This window comes from Sciurus carolinensis, chromosome 1 (genome assembly GCF_902686445.1).
Source record: "Sciurus carolinensis chromosome 1, mSciCar1.2, whole genome shotgun sequence".
In the NCBI taxonomy this organism is placed as follows: Eukaryota; Metazoa; Chordata; class Mammalia; order Rodentia; family Sciuridae; genus Sciurus; species Sciurus carolinensis.
In genome coordinates, this window is record NC_062213.1 from 201,387,377 (window position 1) to 201,406,377 (window position 19,001).

General features: G+C 49.4%; 1 protein-coding gene across 3 annotated transcripts in view; it reads left to right on the forward strand.

Moving 5' to 3' along the window:
• Exosc10 (exosome component 10) overlaps positions 1–19,001 on the forward strand; it is a 22,341-nt gene continuing 3,340 nt past the window's right edge. For 2 of the 3 annotated variants that reach the window (XM_047562851.1, XM_047562860.1), the window contains exons 1-22: positions 1–158; positions 1,706–1,842; positions 2,613–2,736; positions 4,202–4,306; positions 4,785–4,950; positions 5,139–5,253; positions 6,441–6,516; positions 6,726–6,836; positions 7,145–7,288; positions 7,684–7,874; positions 8,699–8,855; positions 9,023–9,171; positions 9,628–9,678; positions 10,677–10,788; positions 12,467–12,517; positions 12,680–12,758; positions 12,863–12,969; positions 15,012–15,107; positions 15,322–15,396; positions 16,592–16,679; positions 17,668–17,741; positions 18,650–18,821. In XM_047562851.1, coding sequence (XP_047418807.1) covers positions 48–158; positions 1,706–1,842; positions 2,613–2,736; positions 4,202–4,306; positions 4,785–4,950; positions 5,139–5,253; positions 6,441–6,516; positions 6,726–6,836; positions 7,145–7,288; positions 7,684–7,874; positions 8,699–8,855; positions 9,023–9,171; positions 9,628–9,678; positions 10,677–10,788; positions 12,467–12,517; positions 12,680–12,758; positions 12,863–12,969; positions 15,012–15,107; positions 15,322–15,396; positions 16,592–16,679; positions 17,668–17,741; positions 18,650–18,821 — 2,491 coding nt within the window. In that variant the 5' untranslated portion in view covers positions 1–47. The other variant, XM_047562868.1, reaches the window with a different exon arrangement.

Consider the following 19,001-nt stretch of genomic DNA (forward strand, 5'->3'; position numbering starts at 1 on the left):
GCGCGTCGGCGGCCACTCTCGCGAGAAGAGCCGTGTGGCCCGGGAAGATGGCGCCCCCCAGTCCCCGGGAGCCCAAGTCCCCGTCAGCCACCAGCGCCACGCAGCCCGACGGCGACATGGTGCTGCCGGGATTCCCCGACGCGGACAGCTTCGTGAAGGTGGGTTCGCGGGGCCTCGGGGGCTCCGGCGGCCGCGCGGCCTGGCCGGGGAGGGAGCGGGCCGGGGCCCGGGGGACGACCGCGCGCCGCAGCGGAGCCGACGGGGACGCGCTCGCGGTGCGCCGCCTGGGCCCCGGCCGGCTCCCCGGGCTCGGCCGCGCCGCGCTGCCCGCCCCGCCGCGGAGCCCTCCTGCCCGAGTGCCGTCCTGGCCACCCCGGCCCTGGGCGAAACGCCCCGGAGCATCCTTGCCCCGGGGGCCGAGGCGGCATTGTCGGCATTGTCCGGTGGGGACGCAGCGTTCGCTTGGGTCATCCGTAGGGCGGCTCGAATGGGGCAGACCTGACCGCCTTAAGCTTACCGATGGCCCCCGGAGCCGTGCAGCCAAATCATTGAGGTTTGCGTTACCGGTTCCTGGAAACTGCACTCCCGTTGGGCCTAACTTCCAGTACTGTCCATCGTTGACCTGGCCCCGAAGAGTCCCTGAACCGCTAAGTGTGGCCCTGGTTGCCCTAGCATTCATTCCACACCGCATTCCACACCACGGCTTAGTTCCCCACCTCCTTTCTCATTTTTTGGTCAGAGGGAGACGTTTATTCACAAAACTCAGAATGCTGACATTTGTCCTACACATGCTCAACCCTCCTGTCAAAGGTCCTTTCTCATTACCTAAGAATTTAAATAGAGAGCTACTTGGTAGTAACTGAGCCAGCTTGTTATAAATGGGTCACCCAGCATATCTAGAGTATGCTTGTATTGGTTTTAGATGTTCATCAATACAAAAGCACAAATGCACAGTAACTTCTTGTAGAGAGCACATGGATTTGAATTGGGTCATAGTAATAGCATTCATGTGCAGGTACTGTGGAAGGTGATGTTATTAACCCATTTAATCCTCACAACAACTTGTGGGGTAGACACTTTTATTATGCCCATTTTTCTGAGGAGGAAACCAAGGTCCAGATAAATAAAATAACTTAACCAAAATCACAAGTCATAGGTGGTGGAGTCAAGATTCAAACCTAGACCATTTTAAATATTAGTTTATTGTCTGGTCAACACGAGTCTACATATAAGATTATGTAGACTGACAGCCGTCTTAGTTTGTGTATACTCTGTCCCTGTGATGGTGAAATCACCTAACGATGCAGAGGGACACATGACTTTTTATGGTTTTGTGTAGTTTTGTTTTGTTTTTGTAGTGCAGGGGATTGAACCCCAGGCCTCACATGTGCTATACAGACTCTCTACCCCTGAGCCACATCCCAGCCCCTGTATGTGTGTGTGTTTTGTCACTCCCCACTCTCTCAAGAACGTTGGCTCCAAACTGGGTTCCGTGCTCGCCATTGAATTCTCAGGGCCCAGCAGAGGGCTTGGGCTTGGGGGAGAGTGGCACTGAGTTCTTCATCATATAGATGAGTTTGGATACCTGTAGCCTCTCTTTAGCATCTAGTACAATATGCTGTATATAGCAGATCTTCAAAAGGCGACTTGCTTAGTAAATGAGGATCCAGCTTTTAAATGTGCCATCTCTTCTGGGTCTTGACAGTTCGCTCTTGGATCAGTGGTGGCAGTCACCAAGGCATCTGGAGGCCTACCACAGTTTGGTGATGAGTATGATTTTTACCGAAGTTTTCCTGGCTTCCAGGCATTTTGTGAAACACAGGGAGACAGGTTGCTTCAATGGTGAGTACTATGTATTTTCTTGTATTAATGAAGGAAATGAAAACAAACAGGTAGATAATTTTTTCTGAAATGTTTCTCCTCAGTCATAATTGTCTGCACTATAAAGAATGATAAAATGTGAAAGTGACATAGTATATTTTCATTAGGGAAATATTACTTGACAAATCTTTAGTTTGACTTTTTTTGTGTGTGGTGCTAGAGATTGAACCCAGGCCTTATGCATGCCAGGCAGATGCTTTACCACTGAACTCCACTGCCAACCTGTTTTTTTAATTTTATTTTATTTTGAGATAGGATGTTACTGAGTTGCATAGGCTGGCCTTGAACTTGTAATCCTCCTGCCTCAGACGCATGAGTAGCTGGGATTACAGGCATGTGCCACTGCACGCAGTTTAGTTTAATTTTTAAAAAATATATCAACTTTTGTAATTTTAGGCAGCAAATCTTTTTGTATATAGCAGATCTTCAGAAAGCGACTTGCTAAGTGAATGAAGATCCATATTTTAAACGTGCCTTCTCTTCTGGGTTTTGACAGTTCACTCCTGGATCAGTGGCAGAACTTGAAAATAAGTGTATTAGGACAGATAGTACACAAATATTAATTTTGTTTAACTGTTGTATGACAAAATTAGAAAAACTCAGATTTACCATGTTAAAACAATGAACATACATTATTAATATAGTATCTCGTATAAGAAACTTTGAGATAAATGTCTCCCTTCGAATCATGAGATACGGATGCAGAGACTGACTGAGTTTCCTTTCCTTAGCATGAGTCGGGTGATGCAGTACCATGGGTGTCGCAGCAACATTAAGGATCGAAGCAAGGTGACTGAGCTGGAGGACAAGTTTGACTTATTAGTTGACACCAATGATGTGATTCTGGAGAGAGTGGTGAGTACTTCAGCAGACACTTCGCTGACAAATGAAGAGCATTTTTATTAAAACAAGGAGAACCCCAGACAACTTAGAAAATGAAAAGGAAGTGAGTTTAGCATTTTGTACAGGTAATAACTTCTCCTCATAATTGGCATCTTTTCCTCAAAAGTAGGGACAGTTGTCTTCAAAATATCACTGTCCTTAAAAAAAAAGAAAATCACTCCCTATGAAAGCCTCCTTTTTTTTAAGTGTCTATGAATCTACTTTTCCCGATTTGCAAAGCCTGTTTGTATTACAAAAGAGGAAGCCTCTGTACCAGCCCAGCCAAAATTTAGTTCATATTTATTGTTTTTCACAATCTACTAAACACCCCAACCTACTGAATTGGAAGGAGATTCATATCTATCTTGGTCACTATCAATTTATTCCAAAATCCACGGGAGAACATTATTTACAGAAATAGTCAGAGATCATCCAAAATAAGTCTAACCTTCAACAAGTGATGCTCCTGAAGATACTGACATCCTGCTCTCCTGTCCCACGAGGTCATCTCTTCCCTAGCCTAAATCCCCATACACCTTTTAGAGGATTCTCACGTTTATGACTTCAGGGCCTGCCGTACTATCATCTTGTCACTGAGGTGCATTTCTGTTAGTAGCACACGGTCTGATATTCCACACCTGCTTTGACTGTGCACACTAGACAGGCTGCCTCCATTCTCATTCTAACTACCGTACTCCTGTCACTTGCCACTGCCCTGTACTGGGAACAAAACCCAGGGTCGTGTGCATGCTAGGCAAGTGCTGTACCACTGAGCTACACCCTCAGCCCCTGCACTTCTCTATTTAACAGACAGTCTTCTGTCTTTATTTTAGTGGCCACTCACATTGTGAAATCATATTTGAAATTTTAGCCCAGTTCGTAGCCATAGAGGGTCAGTCATAGGTCAGGAGTGAGTGATTACTGCCTTACCTGTCTGTGAACGTTAATGCTTCAGTTGCTTGGTGTAACTCCTTAATCATCCCCTCAGACAGTGATGCACACTTTTGTGTGTGTCTTCACATGTGTGCATGCATATAGGGTGTAAGGCAGGTACTCTCCTTCTGAACCACATCCCCAACTGTACCACTGAGCTACGTTATCAACCTCTTTTACTTTTTATTTTGAGACAGGGTCTCACTAAGTTGCTGAGGCTGTCCTCAAGCTTGTGATCCTCTTGCCTAAGCCTCCCAGTTTGCTTGGATTATAGGTGTGCATTGTGGAAAAACAAAAAACAAAACAAAAAAGTTATTTTTTAATTGACAAATGAAAACTGCATATACTTATTGAATATAATGTTTTCATATGTGCGTTGATATGTAATGGCATGTACATATTTTCTCACATATAATTCTACAAATATATTTCTTTAAAATGTCAGGGAATTAACTTTGCTAACCTAAAAAGGAAAATACTAACCTAATACCTCATTTGCTTTTAGGGCATTTTGCTAGATGAAGCATCAGGTGTGAATAAGCATCAGCAACCTGTCCTCCCTGCAGGATTGCAGGTCCCCAAAACAATAGTGTCCAGCTGGAACCGGAAGGTGAGGTGTCTTTTCAGTGTGATGAGGCCCTACTGGCAGCCCTACCACAGGGCTGTTGCCCCTTCTACTGTGTACTTCTGTCTGACTTACTGGGCAGAGCTGGCCACTGCCTGCTTTCACTTGTTCTCATAAGTACACCCCTTTTCCACTTTGCACCCCTAGTCTCCCATGCACATTCTAAATTAAATGAGACGTTCTGAAAATGTTCTTGTATTTTTGTGTGTGTGTATGTGGTACTAGAGATTGAAGGCAGGGTATGTACTACCACTGAACTGCACCCCAGCCCTCTTTATTTTTTATTAAAATTGTAAGACAGGATTTTACTTAGTTGCCGAGGCTAGCTTGAACTTGTGCTCCCCTCAGGATCGCCTCCCAAGGCACTGGCATTTTAGGTGTGCACCACCATGCCTGGATATAGTGTGCTTTTCTAACTCATCAGGCTGCTGTGGCATAGGACATTTGTGTGCATTGATCACAGGCAGGAGAATATGGCAGAAAAGCAAAATCTGAAACTTTCCGGTTACTTCACGCAAAAAACATTATCCGGCCTCAACTCAAGTTTCGAGAGAAGATTGACAATTCCAACACTCCGTTTCTTCCTAAGATCTTCGTCAAGCCCAATGCTCAGAAACCACTCCCTCCAGGTGAGTACTGCAGTGCTGCCCCAGGTGAGTCTTTCCCTTCCGTCTCAAGCCAAAGCCAACAAAGGGGTGAAGACCTCTCTGCCTCCTTCCTTTCTTGAAAGGGAGCCAGTGATACCCGGAAAGCTAGAAAAGACATAAAAGTGTGTGTCCCTTTGTGATGGTGTATTTGTCACTGCTTGGGTCTCCAGCTCTTTCTAAAGAAAGGCGGGAACGCCCACAGGACCGTCCTGAGGACTTGGATGTCCCCCCTGCCCTGGCGGATTTCATCCATCAGCAGCGAACACAGCAGGTTGAGCAGGACATGTAAGTGTTTGCCGTGTCTAGGCCTTCCACTCACATTTTTGCCACATTTTCACTTGGTTTCACTTTTATGAAATGTATATGTGAAAAAATCTGAGAAACGGGTCATTTTGCCTTATTCTTAGACTGTCCCAGAAAACCCTCACCAGGAACCAAGAGGTGGCAGGTACTCTGGCTCCCAGGTACTCTAAACCCCCATTTTCTTTAGGTTGCCTTTCCCCCATGCTACATTACCTTTTCAGGTGGGAACTCACCTTAAGGTGAGGCTCCCTATTGTCAGCAAGGTAAGGGGTTGTTCACTGGCAGTGTTAGCATCTTGGGAAAACTTCACTTACAGTAGACGAGTGGGTGAGAATGCTGCTTAGTGGCAGTGTGTGCCTAGCATGTGTGAGGCCCTGGGTTGTCCTCAGCATCAGAAACACATCAAGTAGGAGCACATCCATAGTCCCAGCTACTTGGTAGGCTGAGGTGAGAGGATCACTTGAGTCCATGAGCTTGAAACCAGCCTGGGCAACGTAGCAAGATCCCAGAGAGAGAGAGAGAGAGAGAGAGCGAGAGAGAGAGAGACATATGGACTTTGTCATAATGAAGAGATGATAAAAACTTGGTTGGTGTTGGCTTCTTTCTCACATACAGCCAGCGCCTGTTACATTCATTCCTTGCCCCACCTCTGCACTGTGAGGCCTGAACCTAGTGCTGGAGAAATAGAGGGAGTGAAAGGTGACTCTGCCCTCCAGAACTGACCTCAGACTTGGGGTGTTTATGCAATTACATGGGAGAAGAAGGGGGGAAAACAACATTTAGCTCATGGTCAACCAAAATATTCATCTCACTCTCTAACTTCATCAACTTGTTTTTCCAAACCATAAGGAATCATATACTTTCCATTGTTGTGTCATCCACAATACCAGCCATCCAGCATTTTGCACATAAGTACTCACGTGCTGGTCAAGTCGCATGGTTCTTTAGCTCTCTGAAGGAGCAGATGGACTGGTTGTCCTGTGGTGACACCATCACACATGGCGGTGTTTACTTGGTGCTCATGAGTCATCGCTGCACCGGTGGTGCTTCTGCGCTGGGAAGGCGTTTTCCCAGTGCTTGGCTCCCACTCGTGTTCTCATGTTGGATCCGAGCTGTTTTCCTCAGCTTATGGAACTAATCGCAAGGTCTCTTTTTGTTTATTGATCCAGGTTTGCACATCCTTATCAGTATGAGCTGGATCACTTCACCCCCCCAGATTCAGTGCTTGAGAAGCCACGGCCCCAGGTTAGTGCCCAGTCTTAGTGGTGGGGTGGTGTCGGAGGAGCCTGGGAAGAAGAATCAAAGCAGATTATTTGATTTAATTTTGATTTTCCTTAATATCTTTGAAGTAGGAAATTGCAACTTGAGGCCACTTCTTGAACTCATGATTTATTTTGTATTTAGTGAAGATGGTTTTTAATACTCCTTTCTTTTTCTCGCTGTACTTGCCCCAGTTATACAGACCTGTAGAAGAAACACCCTGCCATTTTGTATCCTCCCTGGACAAACTTGTGGAACTCAACGAAAAACTCTTGAATTGTCAAGAATTTGCTGTAGACTTAGAGGTATCTTATCATTTTCTTGAGTGAAATTTTTACATTTTCTGGGAATTCACCTACTTGAAAAATTAGAAATTAGCACTAATTTTACTGAAGTTTTTTTTGCCAAAAATTAAACATGACTGCTCTATAACTGACTTCAGAGTTGGTGAAGAAGGGTCTAGGGGCATAGCTCAGTGATAGAGCACATGCTTATTAGCATGCACAAGGTCCTGGGTTCAGTCCTCAGCACCAAAAATAAACAAATAGATAAAACAGTTGGTAAAGGAAAGGCAAGTGATACCATCCTCCTGTCCCCTCTCTCTGCGCCTTAGCATCACTCTTACAGGAGCTTCCTAGGACTCACCTGCCTGATGCAGATTTCCACCCGAATGGAAGACTTCATCGTGGACACCCTGGAGCTTCGCAGCGACATGTACATCCTCAACGAGAGCCTCACAGACCCGGCTATCGTTAAGGTCAGCCAGCCCTCTCCAGCGTGCGAAGCAGGGTTACAGTCTTTCACCTAGAGCAAACAGTTATAAGAAATCGTCTCATCTCCCCCGCACATGCTAACTGCTTGTCTCTAGCTCACTGCCACCCGGAGCCACAGCAAGTCATGTTAGTGGCTACAGCCAAGAGCCTGTTCCATCAGGATCATGCAGACTTAAGGACTTAGAGCCCATAGAGCTGCTTCAACCTGTAACATTGTATAATAGGAGTACAGACGAAGGCTGCTCTCCAGATTAAAACCACATGCATTGTAATCTCCAGGCGGGCCTCCCATCCCAGGGTGCTGATGGCCTCGAGGCACTTTACCTTCAGAGATGGGGCCTTCTGCTGGTGTACCACATGGCGTTGGTTTTGTTTTCAGGTCTTCCATGGCGCCGATTCTGACATAGAGTGGCTACAGAAAGACTTCGGGCTGTACGTAGTGAACATGTTTGATACCCACCAGGCAGCGCGCCTCCTTAACCTGGGCAGGCACTCGCTCGATCATCTGCTGAAACTCTACTGCAGCGTGGAGTCCAACAAGCAGTACCAGCTAGCTGACTGGAGGATCCGGTTAGTTTGTACCTGACAGGGAAGTGGGGGGGCAGAGCGAGGCCTGGGGTCTGCTGACCTCTTGCCAAGAAGAGCACGTTTAGGTTGTTGCTTTTTTTAAGATGAATTTATTATACTTCTCGTGGGTGTTTTCTGCAGCACAAAAGTAATAGGAAATTTTTTGATGGAAATGTGGAGTTTATATCAGGTTGATTCTGTTACATTCTGCTTCCTGGAAGTAGTGATTGAAAACATGCCTTGTCAGTATTGACCAGTGCCAGCCTCCCTTTTCTACAACTCTGCTCTCTGGTTAAGTGCCCCTGGGTTCAATCCCCAGTGCAAAAAAAAAAAAGATTCCCTAAAAAGAATATGAGGTTCAGGGTTCAGGAGAACAGACAGCTGGAGGGTCTTAGGGCTGCCTCCCTTTCCACCCAGTGGTCTGTGAAAGTAATGGTTTGTCACATTAAAATGAAGAAAATGAAGCCAGGCATGGAGGCACACGACTTCAATCCAGTGGCTCAGGAGGCTGAGGCAGGAGGGTCACAAGTTCCAAGCCAACCTCAGCAATTAGACCCTAAACAACTTAGTGAGACCCTGTCTCTAAATAAAATACATAAAAATGACTGGGCATGTGACTCAGTGGTTACGTGTCCCCAGGTTCAATCCCTAGTACCAAAAAAGAAAAAAGAAAGAAAAGAAAAGAAATGTTTGTATGACCGTAATCATTGACTATGAAAGACCGAAGCCAGTCTTGAAGGGCTGAGAAAGTCCTGGCCTCCCGAGTGGACAGGGTGGGCAGCCAACCGTGGGGCAGTCAGCAGAACCGTGCTGCGTTCCAATTCTAGCCCCCTGCCTGAGGAAATGCTCAGCTACGCCCGGGACGACACCCACTACCTGCTCTACATCTACGACAGAATGAGGCTCGAGCTGTGGGAGCGCGGTGGTGACCAGCCCACCCAGCTACAGGTGGTGTGGCAGCGGAGCCGCGACCTCTGCCTCAAGGTACGGCCTCACAGGAGCCACATGGGCCCCGCACTCAGCACGCGTCTCTGATTAGGATCTAGTTCTTCTCACTTCTGTTCTTCATGTCCATGACAAGAGTCAAACATTTTCCAGAGCCCAGGGCACAATTTTCAGTCCATTGATCTTGAATATTTAACATTCTGCAGAAATTTGTCAAACCTATCTTCACTGACGAGTCCTACCTTGAACTGTATCGGAAGCAAAAGAAGCATCTCAACTCGCAGCAGTTGACAGCCTTCCAGCTGCTGTTTGCCTGGAGGGATAAAACAGCTCGCAGGGAGGATGAAAGCTACGGGTAAGGGACTCGAGATGCCTTTAATCCTTGCTTCTAGACTGAGCAGGTCTGACGACAGGAAATAGGGGCTTTTTTTTGCAGTCCTGGGATGGGACCCAGGAGCACTCCACAACACTGAGCTAGGTCCACGGCCCTCTTTATTCTTTTGAGACAAGGTCTCGCCAGGTTGCCCAGGTGGCCTTGCAGTCGCCCTGCTTCAGCTTCCCGGACCTCTGGGCTGGTGGACATGAGCCTCCACACCCACCTGGCACTTTTTTTTTTTTTTCCTTCCACTATGAAGACTGGTTATTGCCCCTGCGTTTCTGTTTTTTGTGTGTTTGTTTGTTTTGCAGCACTACGGATCAAACCCAGAACCTTGCACATGCTGGGCAAGCACTCCACTCCTGAGGCACATCCCCAGCATCAAATGGAGCTTACTAGTTGAATTTTAATGTTACCGTGTGTGTTCTGTTCCAGATACGTCCTGCCGAACCACATGATGCTGAAGATAGCTGAAGAGTTGCCTAAGTGAGTCTGGGCTTTTGAATGTGTTCTGACTGTCTCAGTAGTTCGCATGTCCTTCAAAATTAGGCTTTCTTGATTGTTCTTATCCAAGGCTATCTACTCAAATTAATGCATTAAGTTCAGAAGGTAGCAAGTCCAAGAAATTGAGAATTTCTGCCCAAGATCTGCCATGTAAGAACTAAAACTTCTAAACTGGAACATTTCAATAATCATGTCTTATGTTGTATTTAGTGTGAGTCTCTGGCAGCTATAACAGCCACTTACAGAGGAAGTAAAAAGCTGATTCTCTCAGCTGTACTTTCTCCCAAACTAACCCTCATGGCCAGTGTGGTGGCATACACCTATAATCCCAGCTACTCAAGAGACTGAGGCAGGAGGATCACAATTTCTAGGCCAGCCTCAGCAACTTAGCAAGACCCTAAGCAACATAAAAAGGGCTGGGGATGAGGCTCAATCATTAATCAGTACTAGATTCAATCCCTGGTACCAAAGAGACCTCATGATTTTATTTTATCCTGTTTTATTTTATTATTTTACTTTTTATTTTTTTATTTTATATTTTTGTACCAGGATTGAACCTAGAAATGCTTTACCACTGAGCCACATTCCGTCTTTTTTATTTTGCATTTTTGACAGGGTCTCACTAAGTTGCTTAGAGTCTCAGCCTCCCAAGTTGCTGGGATTATAGGTGTGCACCATGTGCCTGGAAGACCTCATGATTCTAAGCATTTTGTGATGTTACTTAGGTATAAGCAGGGATCAGAATCCACAGACTGTTCACCTGCTGCAGAACTGAGAATCAGCAGTACAGGCTGCTTATCTCCAGCTCTCCCCACACGCAGTCAGGCTGGAGAGGGCCTGGTGTAAGCAGCTGGCCTGGCTGTCCTCCTGTGGTCTTCAGCGTAGCCACGGACCCTGGCTTTGCCCAGTCATCATTCTCATTGGGAAGCCATTAAGGACTGTTTCTAGAGTGAATTGAGAGTGTTCTCCTTTGTCTTCAGGGAACCTCAGGGCATCATAGCTTGCTGCAACCCAGTACCGCCTCTTGTACGACAGCAGATCAATGAAATGCACCTTTTAATCCAGCAGGCTAGAGAGATGCCCCTGCTCAAGGTAAGAAGCTCCTCTGCTCAAGGAGCCCACCCCAGCAGGCCAACGCGTGGAAGAGGGTAAAGAGGGTGTGTCTTCTTGGACTTAGCTACCTCTTTTGCAGTTCTAGGGGTCACCTGGGATCTCACACATGCTAGACAAGTGCTCTACCACTGAACTCCTCTCCCAGCCTCTACATTTTTTATACTATTTTTTAGTTGCAAATGGACACAATACCTTTATTTTATTTATTTTTATGTGGTTCTGAGGATCGAACCCAGGCCTCACACATGTCAGGTAAGCGCTCTACCACTGAGTCAAACAAAGCCAGACCCTACATTTTCTTTATGATAGTCAAAAGGTAAAATTCTTCCCACTATCACACACATTAAAAAGGAGCTAAAGTTCATCCTTATTATTTTATGACCTTATCTTTGCTGATCTGACAGCCAGTAACATCTAGTGGCTGGGCTAATTAGCTGCTGTGTAAGGCAGTTAATCTGTCAGTGGAGTGGGGATCTCAGCACGGGAGCTCATGTTGGAAGCCCAGCAGTGGCCCAGGTGGGAAGCGATGGTGCTCTGAGAGTGTGCGGTGGTCACAGAATGGAGAGAACGGGCAAAGGAGTTGCCAAATGAAAGCTCGGAGGGACTTCATAACAGGCGCTGGTCTTCCTTCAGCACTAAGGATGTAGACCTGTTATGTAGACAGCAGTTGAATTTGGGGGCTAATGGAGGTGGAATCCAAGACCACTTTCTCCGCGTTTGAAACCTAGGTGAAAGGGAAGGTAGGAGACCCGTAGGTGGAAGTGGGTGGGCATTCGGGGCTGGGTGGAGCTTGGTGGTAGAGCACTTGCCTAGCGTGCACAAGGCTCTGGGTTTCATCCTCAGCACAGCATAAAAGAGAGGGAGAGAGCGGGACAGAAGCTCAGAAAGAGCAGATGTGTGAAGGAGAGGCTAACATAGAGACAGTCGGAGGAAGTGAGGTGGCCGCTGCAAGTCAGCACAGGTATCCACGGGAAGGGGCGATGTGCAGGTGTAGGCACGCAAGGCCTGTGGAGAGGGCAGCGTGTCTGGGTTTGAGCTTTGTTTCGTTTTGGTTGAATGTCTTCATTGGCTTTACCTTCATTATGCGGTTGGGCAGCAGCTCATTCCATAAAACAGCACGCGTTTTCTTGGTTTTGTAAGAGCAAGACAGTTTTCAGTGTGTTGGCTCAATAGAAATAGCAGCATGTGGTGACTTTTTGAAAGAAAATTGACCCAGAAAGATTCAAAATCAAAGAAGAATGTGATCAAGGGCACATTGGCACTCGTCGTGTTGAAGTGTCTTCCAGGGGCCGCAGCTCATGGTCGAGCAGTTGCTTAGCATGTGCAAGGCCCTCGGTTCCATCCCCAGCACCTCAGGAAAGAAAAGAAATGTCTTTCTTAGCTCTGCATTTGTCCAGGTAGCGGGAGCCCCTGACATTGGGAAGACGCTCTTCCAGGCTCTTTGGAACCCTTCCTGCCGTGCCCCATTGTGATAGAGCTCTGTTCTTCTGTTCCACAATTCCTGAGCACCAGCCAACTGTAGAGCCAGCGCTGGGGGAGACGAAGGGATGCACTGGGCTCTTGAGACTCGCATCCCCAGGAAGCCCAAGTCTGCAGGGGAAGCACGAGTGTCATCAGCTTACGCAGCCTTCCCTGCTGCCCTGTCTTTCCTCCTTAGTCTGAAGCTGCAGCTGGAGTGAAGAAGAGCGGGCCGCTGCCCAGTGCCGAGGTAGAGTGTTGCTTCCTCTGTCTCCCCTGTGGTGGGGGCAGGGGCAGCCATCAGAGTCCATGTACACAGACCTGACAGGCCCGCACCGTCACTGCTGCCCGGAAGCTCCTGGCGCCTGCTTGCAAGATTTACATGCGGCCTGCTGGTTTTGTTCTGATGCAGAGGTTGGAGAATGTTCTCTTTGGACCTCATGACTGTTCCCATGCCACTCCAGAAGGCTACCCAATCACCCCAACTGCTGGTAAGTAGAGACCCTCTGGACTCACGAAGAGTGGGGCTGGCGCAGGCTCAGCTGCCCTACCTCAGAGCCCACAGGCTCTGACCTTGCCAACTTCCATGCCATAGGATCTGTGCCAGCTCAGAAATGGTCGAACCTCTTCACTGACGGAAAGGAGGAGAGCCTGCTGGATCCCAGATGCCTTCTCGCCACAGCTGTCGTCACATTGTTTAATGTGAGTAACAGGAAGCTCCGCTGAGGTGACGTGGGTTTGTGGGTGTTAGCTGGCTTATCCAACAGGCTGTCTGCCAGGACTCCATTCCTGAGGCTAGTGCCAAACTGCAGCAGTGGGGAGACAGCCCTCCAGGGAGGTCGTGGGCAGGACACGCGGGGGCTTCTGTTGTGAGCGCACTGTGAACCCTGGAGGGAAAGCTGCCGAGCGGGGGCAGGGCGGGGCAGGGCAGGGCTGAGGTGACGGCCGCAGAGCTTTCAGACACAGCCAGTTGGGCCGTCCATCTCGATGCCCAGCAGAGGCAGCAGCTGCCCCGCTTAATCAGCATGGAGTCTCTCGGGGAAGAGCACACTTGGCCAGCAGTCTTGCTGTGGCTCCTGGGAGGAAGTGAGGGGCATCAGTGCAGGTCTGTGGAGTGGGCAGAACCTTGTTGCCTATCCCCAGAAGAGGCTGCAGTGGTCATGGCAGTTAGGGACTCTGTTCTGGAGGCTCCGTGTGGCTCGCCGGGAGCGGGCCCTGTTCCCAGAACGTGTTGGGCTGTGACAGAGCTTTCCTGGCTCCCACCCCTGGGCTTTTCGTTTCTGCCAGTGATTGGAGATCCAGGTTCCTCACAAAAGGAAACTGATTGCCTTTGCTGGTCAGGATGGGTGAGTGTTCAGATAATCAGAGATAGAAGCGGAACATGCAGGCGGAGCTCTGGGGCTGCACACAGCAGGTGGAGTCGGGGATCGCGGTGATTTTCAGAACAGACTAAGAGAAGGAAGCATCTTATCTGTTGGGTAAAGACAGTAATCAAGCTTAATAAAGTTCAAATGACAAAAACTCTGGGTGGTATCACAGGTTACAGGAGTAAATTTATAGTCATCCCTTCATACCAGAACATCAGACAAAGCCAAGAAGATGAGCCGTCTCTTGCAAAGTGTAATACCTTGGGGGTTGGGGTTGTGACTCAGTGGTAGAGCACTTGCCTAGCATGTGTGAGGCACTGGGTTTCATTCTCAGCACTACGTATAAATAAATAAAATAAAGGTCCACTGACAACTAAAGAAAAAAATATTTTAAAAAAAATGTACTACCTTGAACTTCACTTTTTTTTTTTTAATCTAATTACATGAATTTAGGTGGGGTCTTGCTTTGGCAGCTCATGGGAACAGAGTCAGGCTGGGATGTCACTCAGTTGCAGAGCACATGCTTAGCCCTGGGTTTAGTCCACAGCACTGCAAAAGAGGAGAGGATAGTCTGGGAGCTTTAGCTGACCACAGGGCTAGCATGAGCCATCGGGGGCTCAGGAGCAGCTGTATGAGCGTGGACTCCAGGCTGCTTGACGTGGAAGTGCTGTTTAGTCAGAAGGGGCTGTGACCTCCCTGGACTCTGCAGAACAGGGAGCATAACTCCAAATTAAGCAAAAGGACAGCACAGATTTAGGGAGGCATCATTCTTTTGCATAATTTCATTGATTTCCCATAAAGATCCATAATTACCTTTTATGTGTCAGTTAAGACTCAAGCCAGGCCTGGTGGTGCACAACTGTAATCCCAGCAACAGTGACTGGGGAGGCTGAGGCAGGAGGATCACAAGTTCGAGGCCAGCCTCAGCAATTTAACCAGATCTTGTCTCAAAAAATAAAGAAGACTAGAGATGTGGCTCAGTGGTAGAGGACCCCTGGGTCCAATCCCCAAGCATCACAGGGAAAAAAACATCTTCAAGCTCTCCAGCCAGGCAGATGTCAGGTTAAACCTTTGTTCTGCCCCTGCTAGCCATAGGTCTCTGGAAGACTTGCATGGCCGCTCAAAGCCTCAGTGAGAGGCTGCAAGAGGGGAGCGGTACTTGGTGCCTCGTAGGTTGTGGGGACACTAAGAATTCACTGATTCAGAAATCAGTTTTGCAGCCTCTTGGGTGCTTTTACAGGCACGGGGCCTCGTACACAGGAAGGCTTAAAGGACTAACTGCTGTTATTAACCTCGCCGTTCTTACTCTCTTGCTTGCATCCTGATGTCACACGTGGACATGGTTATAAGAGATTGGCGTTTTGTCTGTCCCTGTAGGAACCTAGCACTGAAGAAAATGGAAAGAGTCCATTAACAGTTGCACAGAAAAAAGCCCAGAACATAATGGAGTCCTTTGAAAACCCATTTAGGATGGTGAGTCGTGGCCATGTGCGCCTCACTGAAAAGAAGCAGTGGGTCTCTGGGGAGGGAAGCCTGAGTCCAGTGTGTCACTTGTCCCCAGTGTCCCAGTTGGGACTCTTGAATGCAGGCCTTCTAAGGTGACCCCAGCGCAGCCCTGTCTGAGCCCCCGACTGGGTCCACGTGCCATCTCCCAGCAGTTCCCACGACCCCCCCTTCCTTCCCGCAGTTCCTGCCTTCGCTGGAGCACCGGGGCCACATTTCTCAGGCAGCAAAGCTCGATCCCTCCTCAAAGATGTATGAAGTAAGTGAATTTGGCACCTGTTCTAAGTGCAGTTCCCAAAGAAAGGGGACTTCTTAATTATTTGAACCGGGTTTCTGTTTTAGAGAGGTTCCGTGCGGATGGGCTTCAGATCTTCTGTGGATGCAAAAGCCCTTTCTGTCTAAGCATTGCTTCTAGGGAGAGAAGCTTCGAGGGGCAGAACTGCAGGCAGGCTCTCCAAAACACCCGGAAACCTCTTAAGAAACAGGCTTTGGACTGGAGTGTGGCTCAGCGGAAGAGTGCCTCCTGGCATGTGGGAGGCCTAGGTTCCATCCCCAGCATTGCGAGAAAAGATTCTGTCTTGTGGTGTTTTTAATTGAGGTTTAATATGTAAAAAATGTATCCCCGTATTAAATGTACAGCTTGAAGTATTGCACCTGTATGTCACTCTGAGCTCTTAGGGACAACAGCTGAAGCTTTAAGACTCCCTGCCTCCGCTGTTTGGTATTTGGCATCATCATGAATAAGAGCCCCTGTGCTGGGTTCGCACATCAGGGACACGTTGCTGAAGCCCCTTCCTCCCTGTGGGAAGCTCCACTCTGACGACAAGGGCCAGTGCTCCCTCCTGGCAGCACAGCTGTTGTTAGGTGACGGCTGACAGGCCTTGGCCCTGCCGCCAAGGGTCCACCTGGTGGTATTGGACATGGGGATCAGGTCGGGCGTGCCTTCTCCCTCCTCCCCGCTGGCTGTGGCATGTGAACAGCTGTCCGTTCCTTGCTGCGCTTGCTTCAGATCCCCCAGATGTGTTCCAGCACCACAGCTGAAAGCAGGTCATAAAGAAACTCGCTAGACTTGCAGAAGTCCTGCCTTGAATCCCAGCTCCGCCATTCGCTGACCCTGTCCGTGGGGCGAGGTGCGGAGCCTCCCCAGCCTGTTTTCCTTGCTCGTAAAGGGAAGGTGATGATGGTAGCTCTGTCCCAGTGTGACAGAGGGAGCCGAATGAGCTGTGGGACGTGGAGCCTCTAGCCTAGTGCCTGGGGTACAGTTGCACTTTGTCCTCCTCAATAAGGATTCTGTAAATAAAGGCCAGCAGGAGACTGTTTCCGTGTCTTTGGACTGGGAACTGGACTGAGTGTGTGGTGTTGGTAGGTCAGCGTGCCCTCCATTGCCTCGTCAGACAAGGCCCTCCGAGGAGGCTGAGTTTGGGAGGTTTCTGCCATATCTGTTTTCATTATAGATCAGCAACCGTTGGAAGCTGGCCAGCCAGGTACAGGTACAAAAAGAATCCAAAGAAACTGCCAAGAAGAAGGCAGCTGAGCAAACAGGTAGCCTTCATTTCCTTGTAAACACAGTATTTGTTAAAGGACAGCCTCGCACATCCATCTGTTGAGTCAGTCATTCCACAAAGTATGAAAGAAGCAGTGAGCACTCCAGGCCCGGCCCACCCGTGCAGCCTGCCTCTGCAGGGTGGTGGGCGGTAGACCCCTGGCTGTGTTCTGGGGAGAGGCAGGAGGTGCTCACCAGAGAGGCGAGGAGTGTGGTGCCATTGCTCAACCAAGACTGGAGAAGGCAGTCTGATCCACGTGGCACTGAGAGGAGTCCTGCAGCAACCGGGAGGAGGGTCTGGACTGACCTCTCAGCGAGTCCCCAGGGCCCGGGGTGGCAGCTTGCTGGGCATGCTCAATGAGTGCCAACTGCCCATGGCGGGAGCACAGAGGCTGGGGAAGAGGGGCAGGAGACAGGACCCCAGGCAAGGCATTGTAAAGTCCCACTTTCACCCTGAGGGGCTGGGACGCCCACAGGGCTCAAACAGTGGAGGGACTTGAATCAGCTGCAGGTCCCTGTGGCTGACGTGTTTCCACGGGTTGTAGAGGGAAGGCGGGACACAACAGTGACCAGGTGAGCAGGAGAGGGTTGTTGGGACTCAGACACCCCATAGTGGAGACTCAGTGTTTGGCAGTGAGTTGGACGTGGCAGGTGACAGGAGGAGCCGTGGATGCCAAAGGGTTTTGTCCTGAGCAGCTGGAAAGATGGAGACTAGAGGAGCTGGTTCAAGGGGAGGAGGCCTTTGTTCTGGCACAGGGCTGTGGCCCTACTCACACCCTCAGGGTGATGTCAGGGACACTGCTGGGTATTGACCTGGGCTCACGGGAGAGGGGCGGGCAGGGTGGGAACATGGGGTTACGCACTCAGGTGCAGGTGAGAAGATCGGCCTGCTGCAGGGACTGGTGGGAGGGAGGGCAGGTGTGCTGGCCACCAGGGCTGGAGAGCTGCCGCTGGGTTGGCATCTCCACAGACTGTTCTCTCTTGCAGCTGCCCGGGAGCAGGCAAAGGAGGAGTACAAAGCCACCGCGGAGCAGGCCACCTCTGTGCGCCAGCAGGCAGTGGTATGTGCTGGCTTCTCTCTTACTTGGGAGAAACAGGAGCCTGTCATGGTCAGACTCTCCCTCGCCATCTGAGGAAGATCCCCTGTGCTTCAGAGGAAGTGGTGGCTCCCGGCACCTTAGCTCCTCGCCTTGCCCACCTCATCTCCTCTCAGGCAGGTCGATGCTGTCGTTCCCCTTAGGTGACATCTGCTGTTGATGACAAAGCTGCCAGAAGGCCTTGCCATGTGGGTGGCAGTGTGACCCTAGGAAATACTTCATTCTCATCCCCCAGAGCCCCTGGAATTCTTACCCCTGCCTTTCTTAATGACCCGATGTCACTGTCCTTGCTCCTGCTGGCACTAACAAGGAAGACGTCCTGAAGCTCCAGCCTGCTCATACCCAGCCACAGCCCCTCTCCCCACCACCAAAGAAACTTTCATATGCTACAGGCAGCCCAGTCCCCAGCTGATTCAGGTTGAGCCTCCCTAACCTAATATCCGAAACCTGAAATGCTCCAAAATCCAAAATTTCTGAGCATGCACATGACAGACACCACAGGTGGGAAATTCTACACCACCAAACCTTGTCTCGTGCGAAAAATCATTTAGAATATTGTGTAAAGTACTGTCAGGCTGTGTGCATAAGGTGCACGTAAAACAAGAGGGCTGGGGATGGAGCATGCGTGAAGCTCTGGGCTCTCTGCCCCCTGCAGAAAAGGAAAAGGAAACGCACATGAATTTGGTGTTTAGACTTGGGCCCCATCCTGAGTTACCTCATTACATAATGTGTGGGTGTTCCCCCACAAATCCAAACGCCACCACACAGGTGGCCCAGGCACTTCGGGTAGGCCCGCCTCACCTGTCATGAGGTGGCAGGTCTTCCCCTCTCAGCCCTTCCTGCTTCCCTCCCCGGGTGTGCTCACCCCGCAGCTAGAGCATGCTGCTAAGAAGAGAGAGCGGACAACAAGTGACCCAAGGACCCTGGAGCAGAAACAGGAGAAGAAACGACTCAGGACTTCTAAGAAGCCAAAGTACACAGATCCACCAGAAAAAGATTTTACCCCTTTTGACTACAGCCAGTCGGACTTCAAGGCTTTTGCTGGTGAGGACAGGACTGGGGCCCCTTTGGGGACATCTCTCTGGCCATGCAAGGTGAAAGGAAACTGTCCAGTGAAGAGGCCCAGCTTAGGCACAGCAAGCCCCACCCAGGATGTGGCCATGGCCCCTTTCCCCAGAGCTAGCTCTCAGCCCTCCATGTGACCAATGGCTCTGTCCTCCTTCG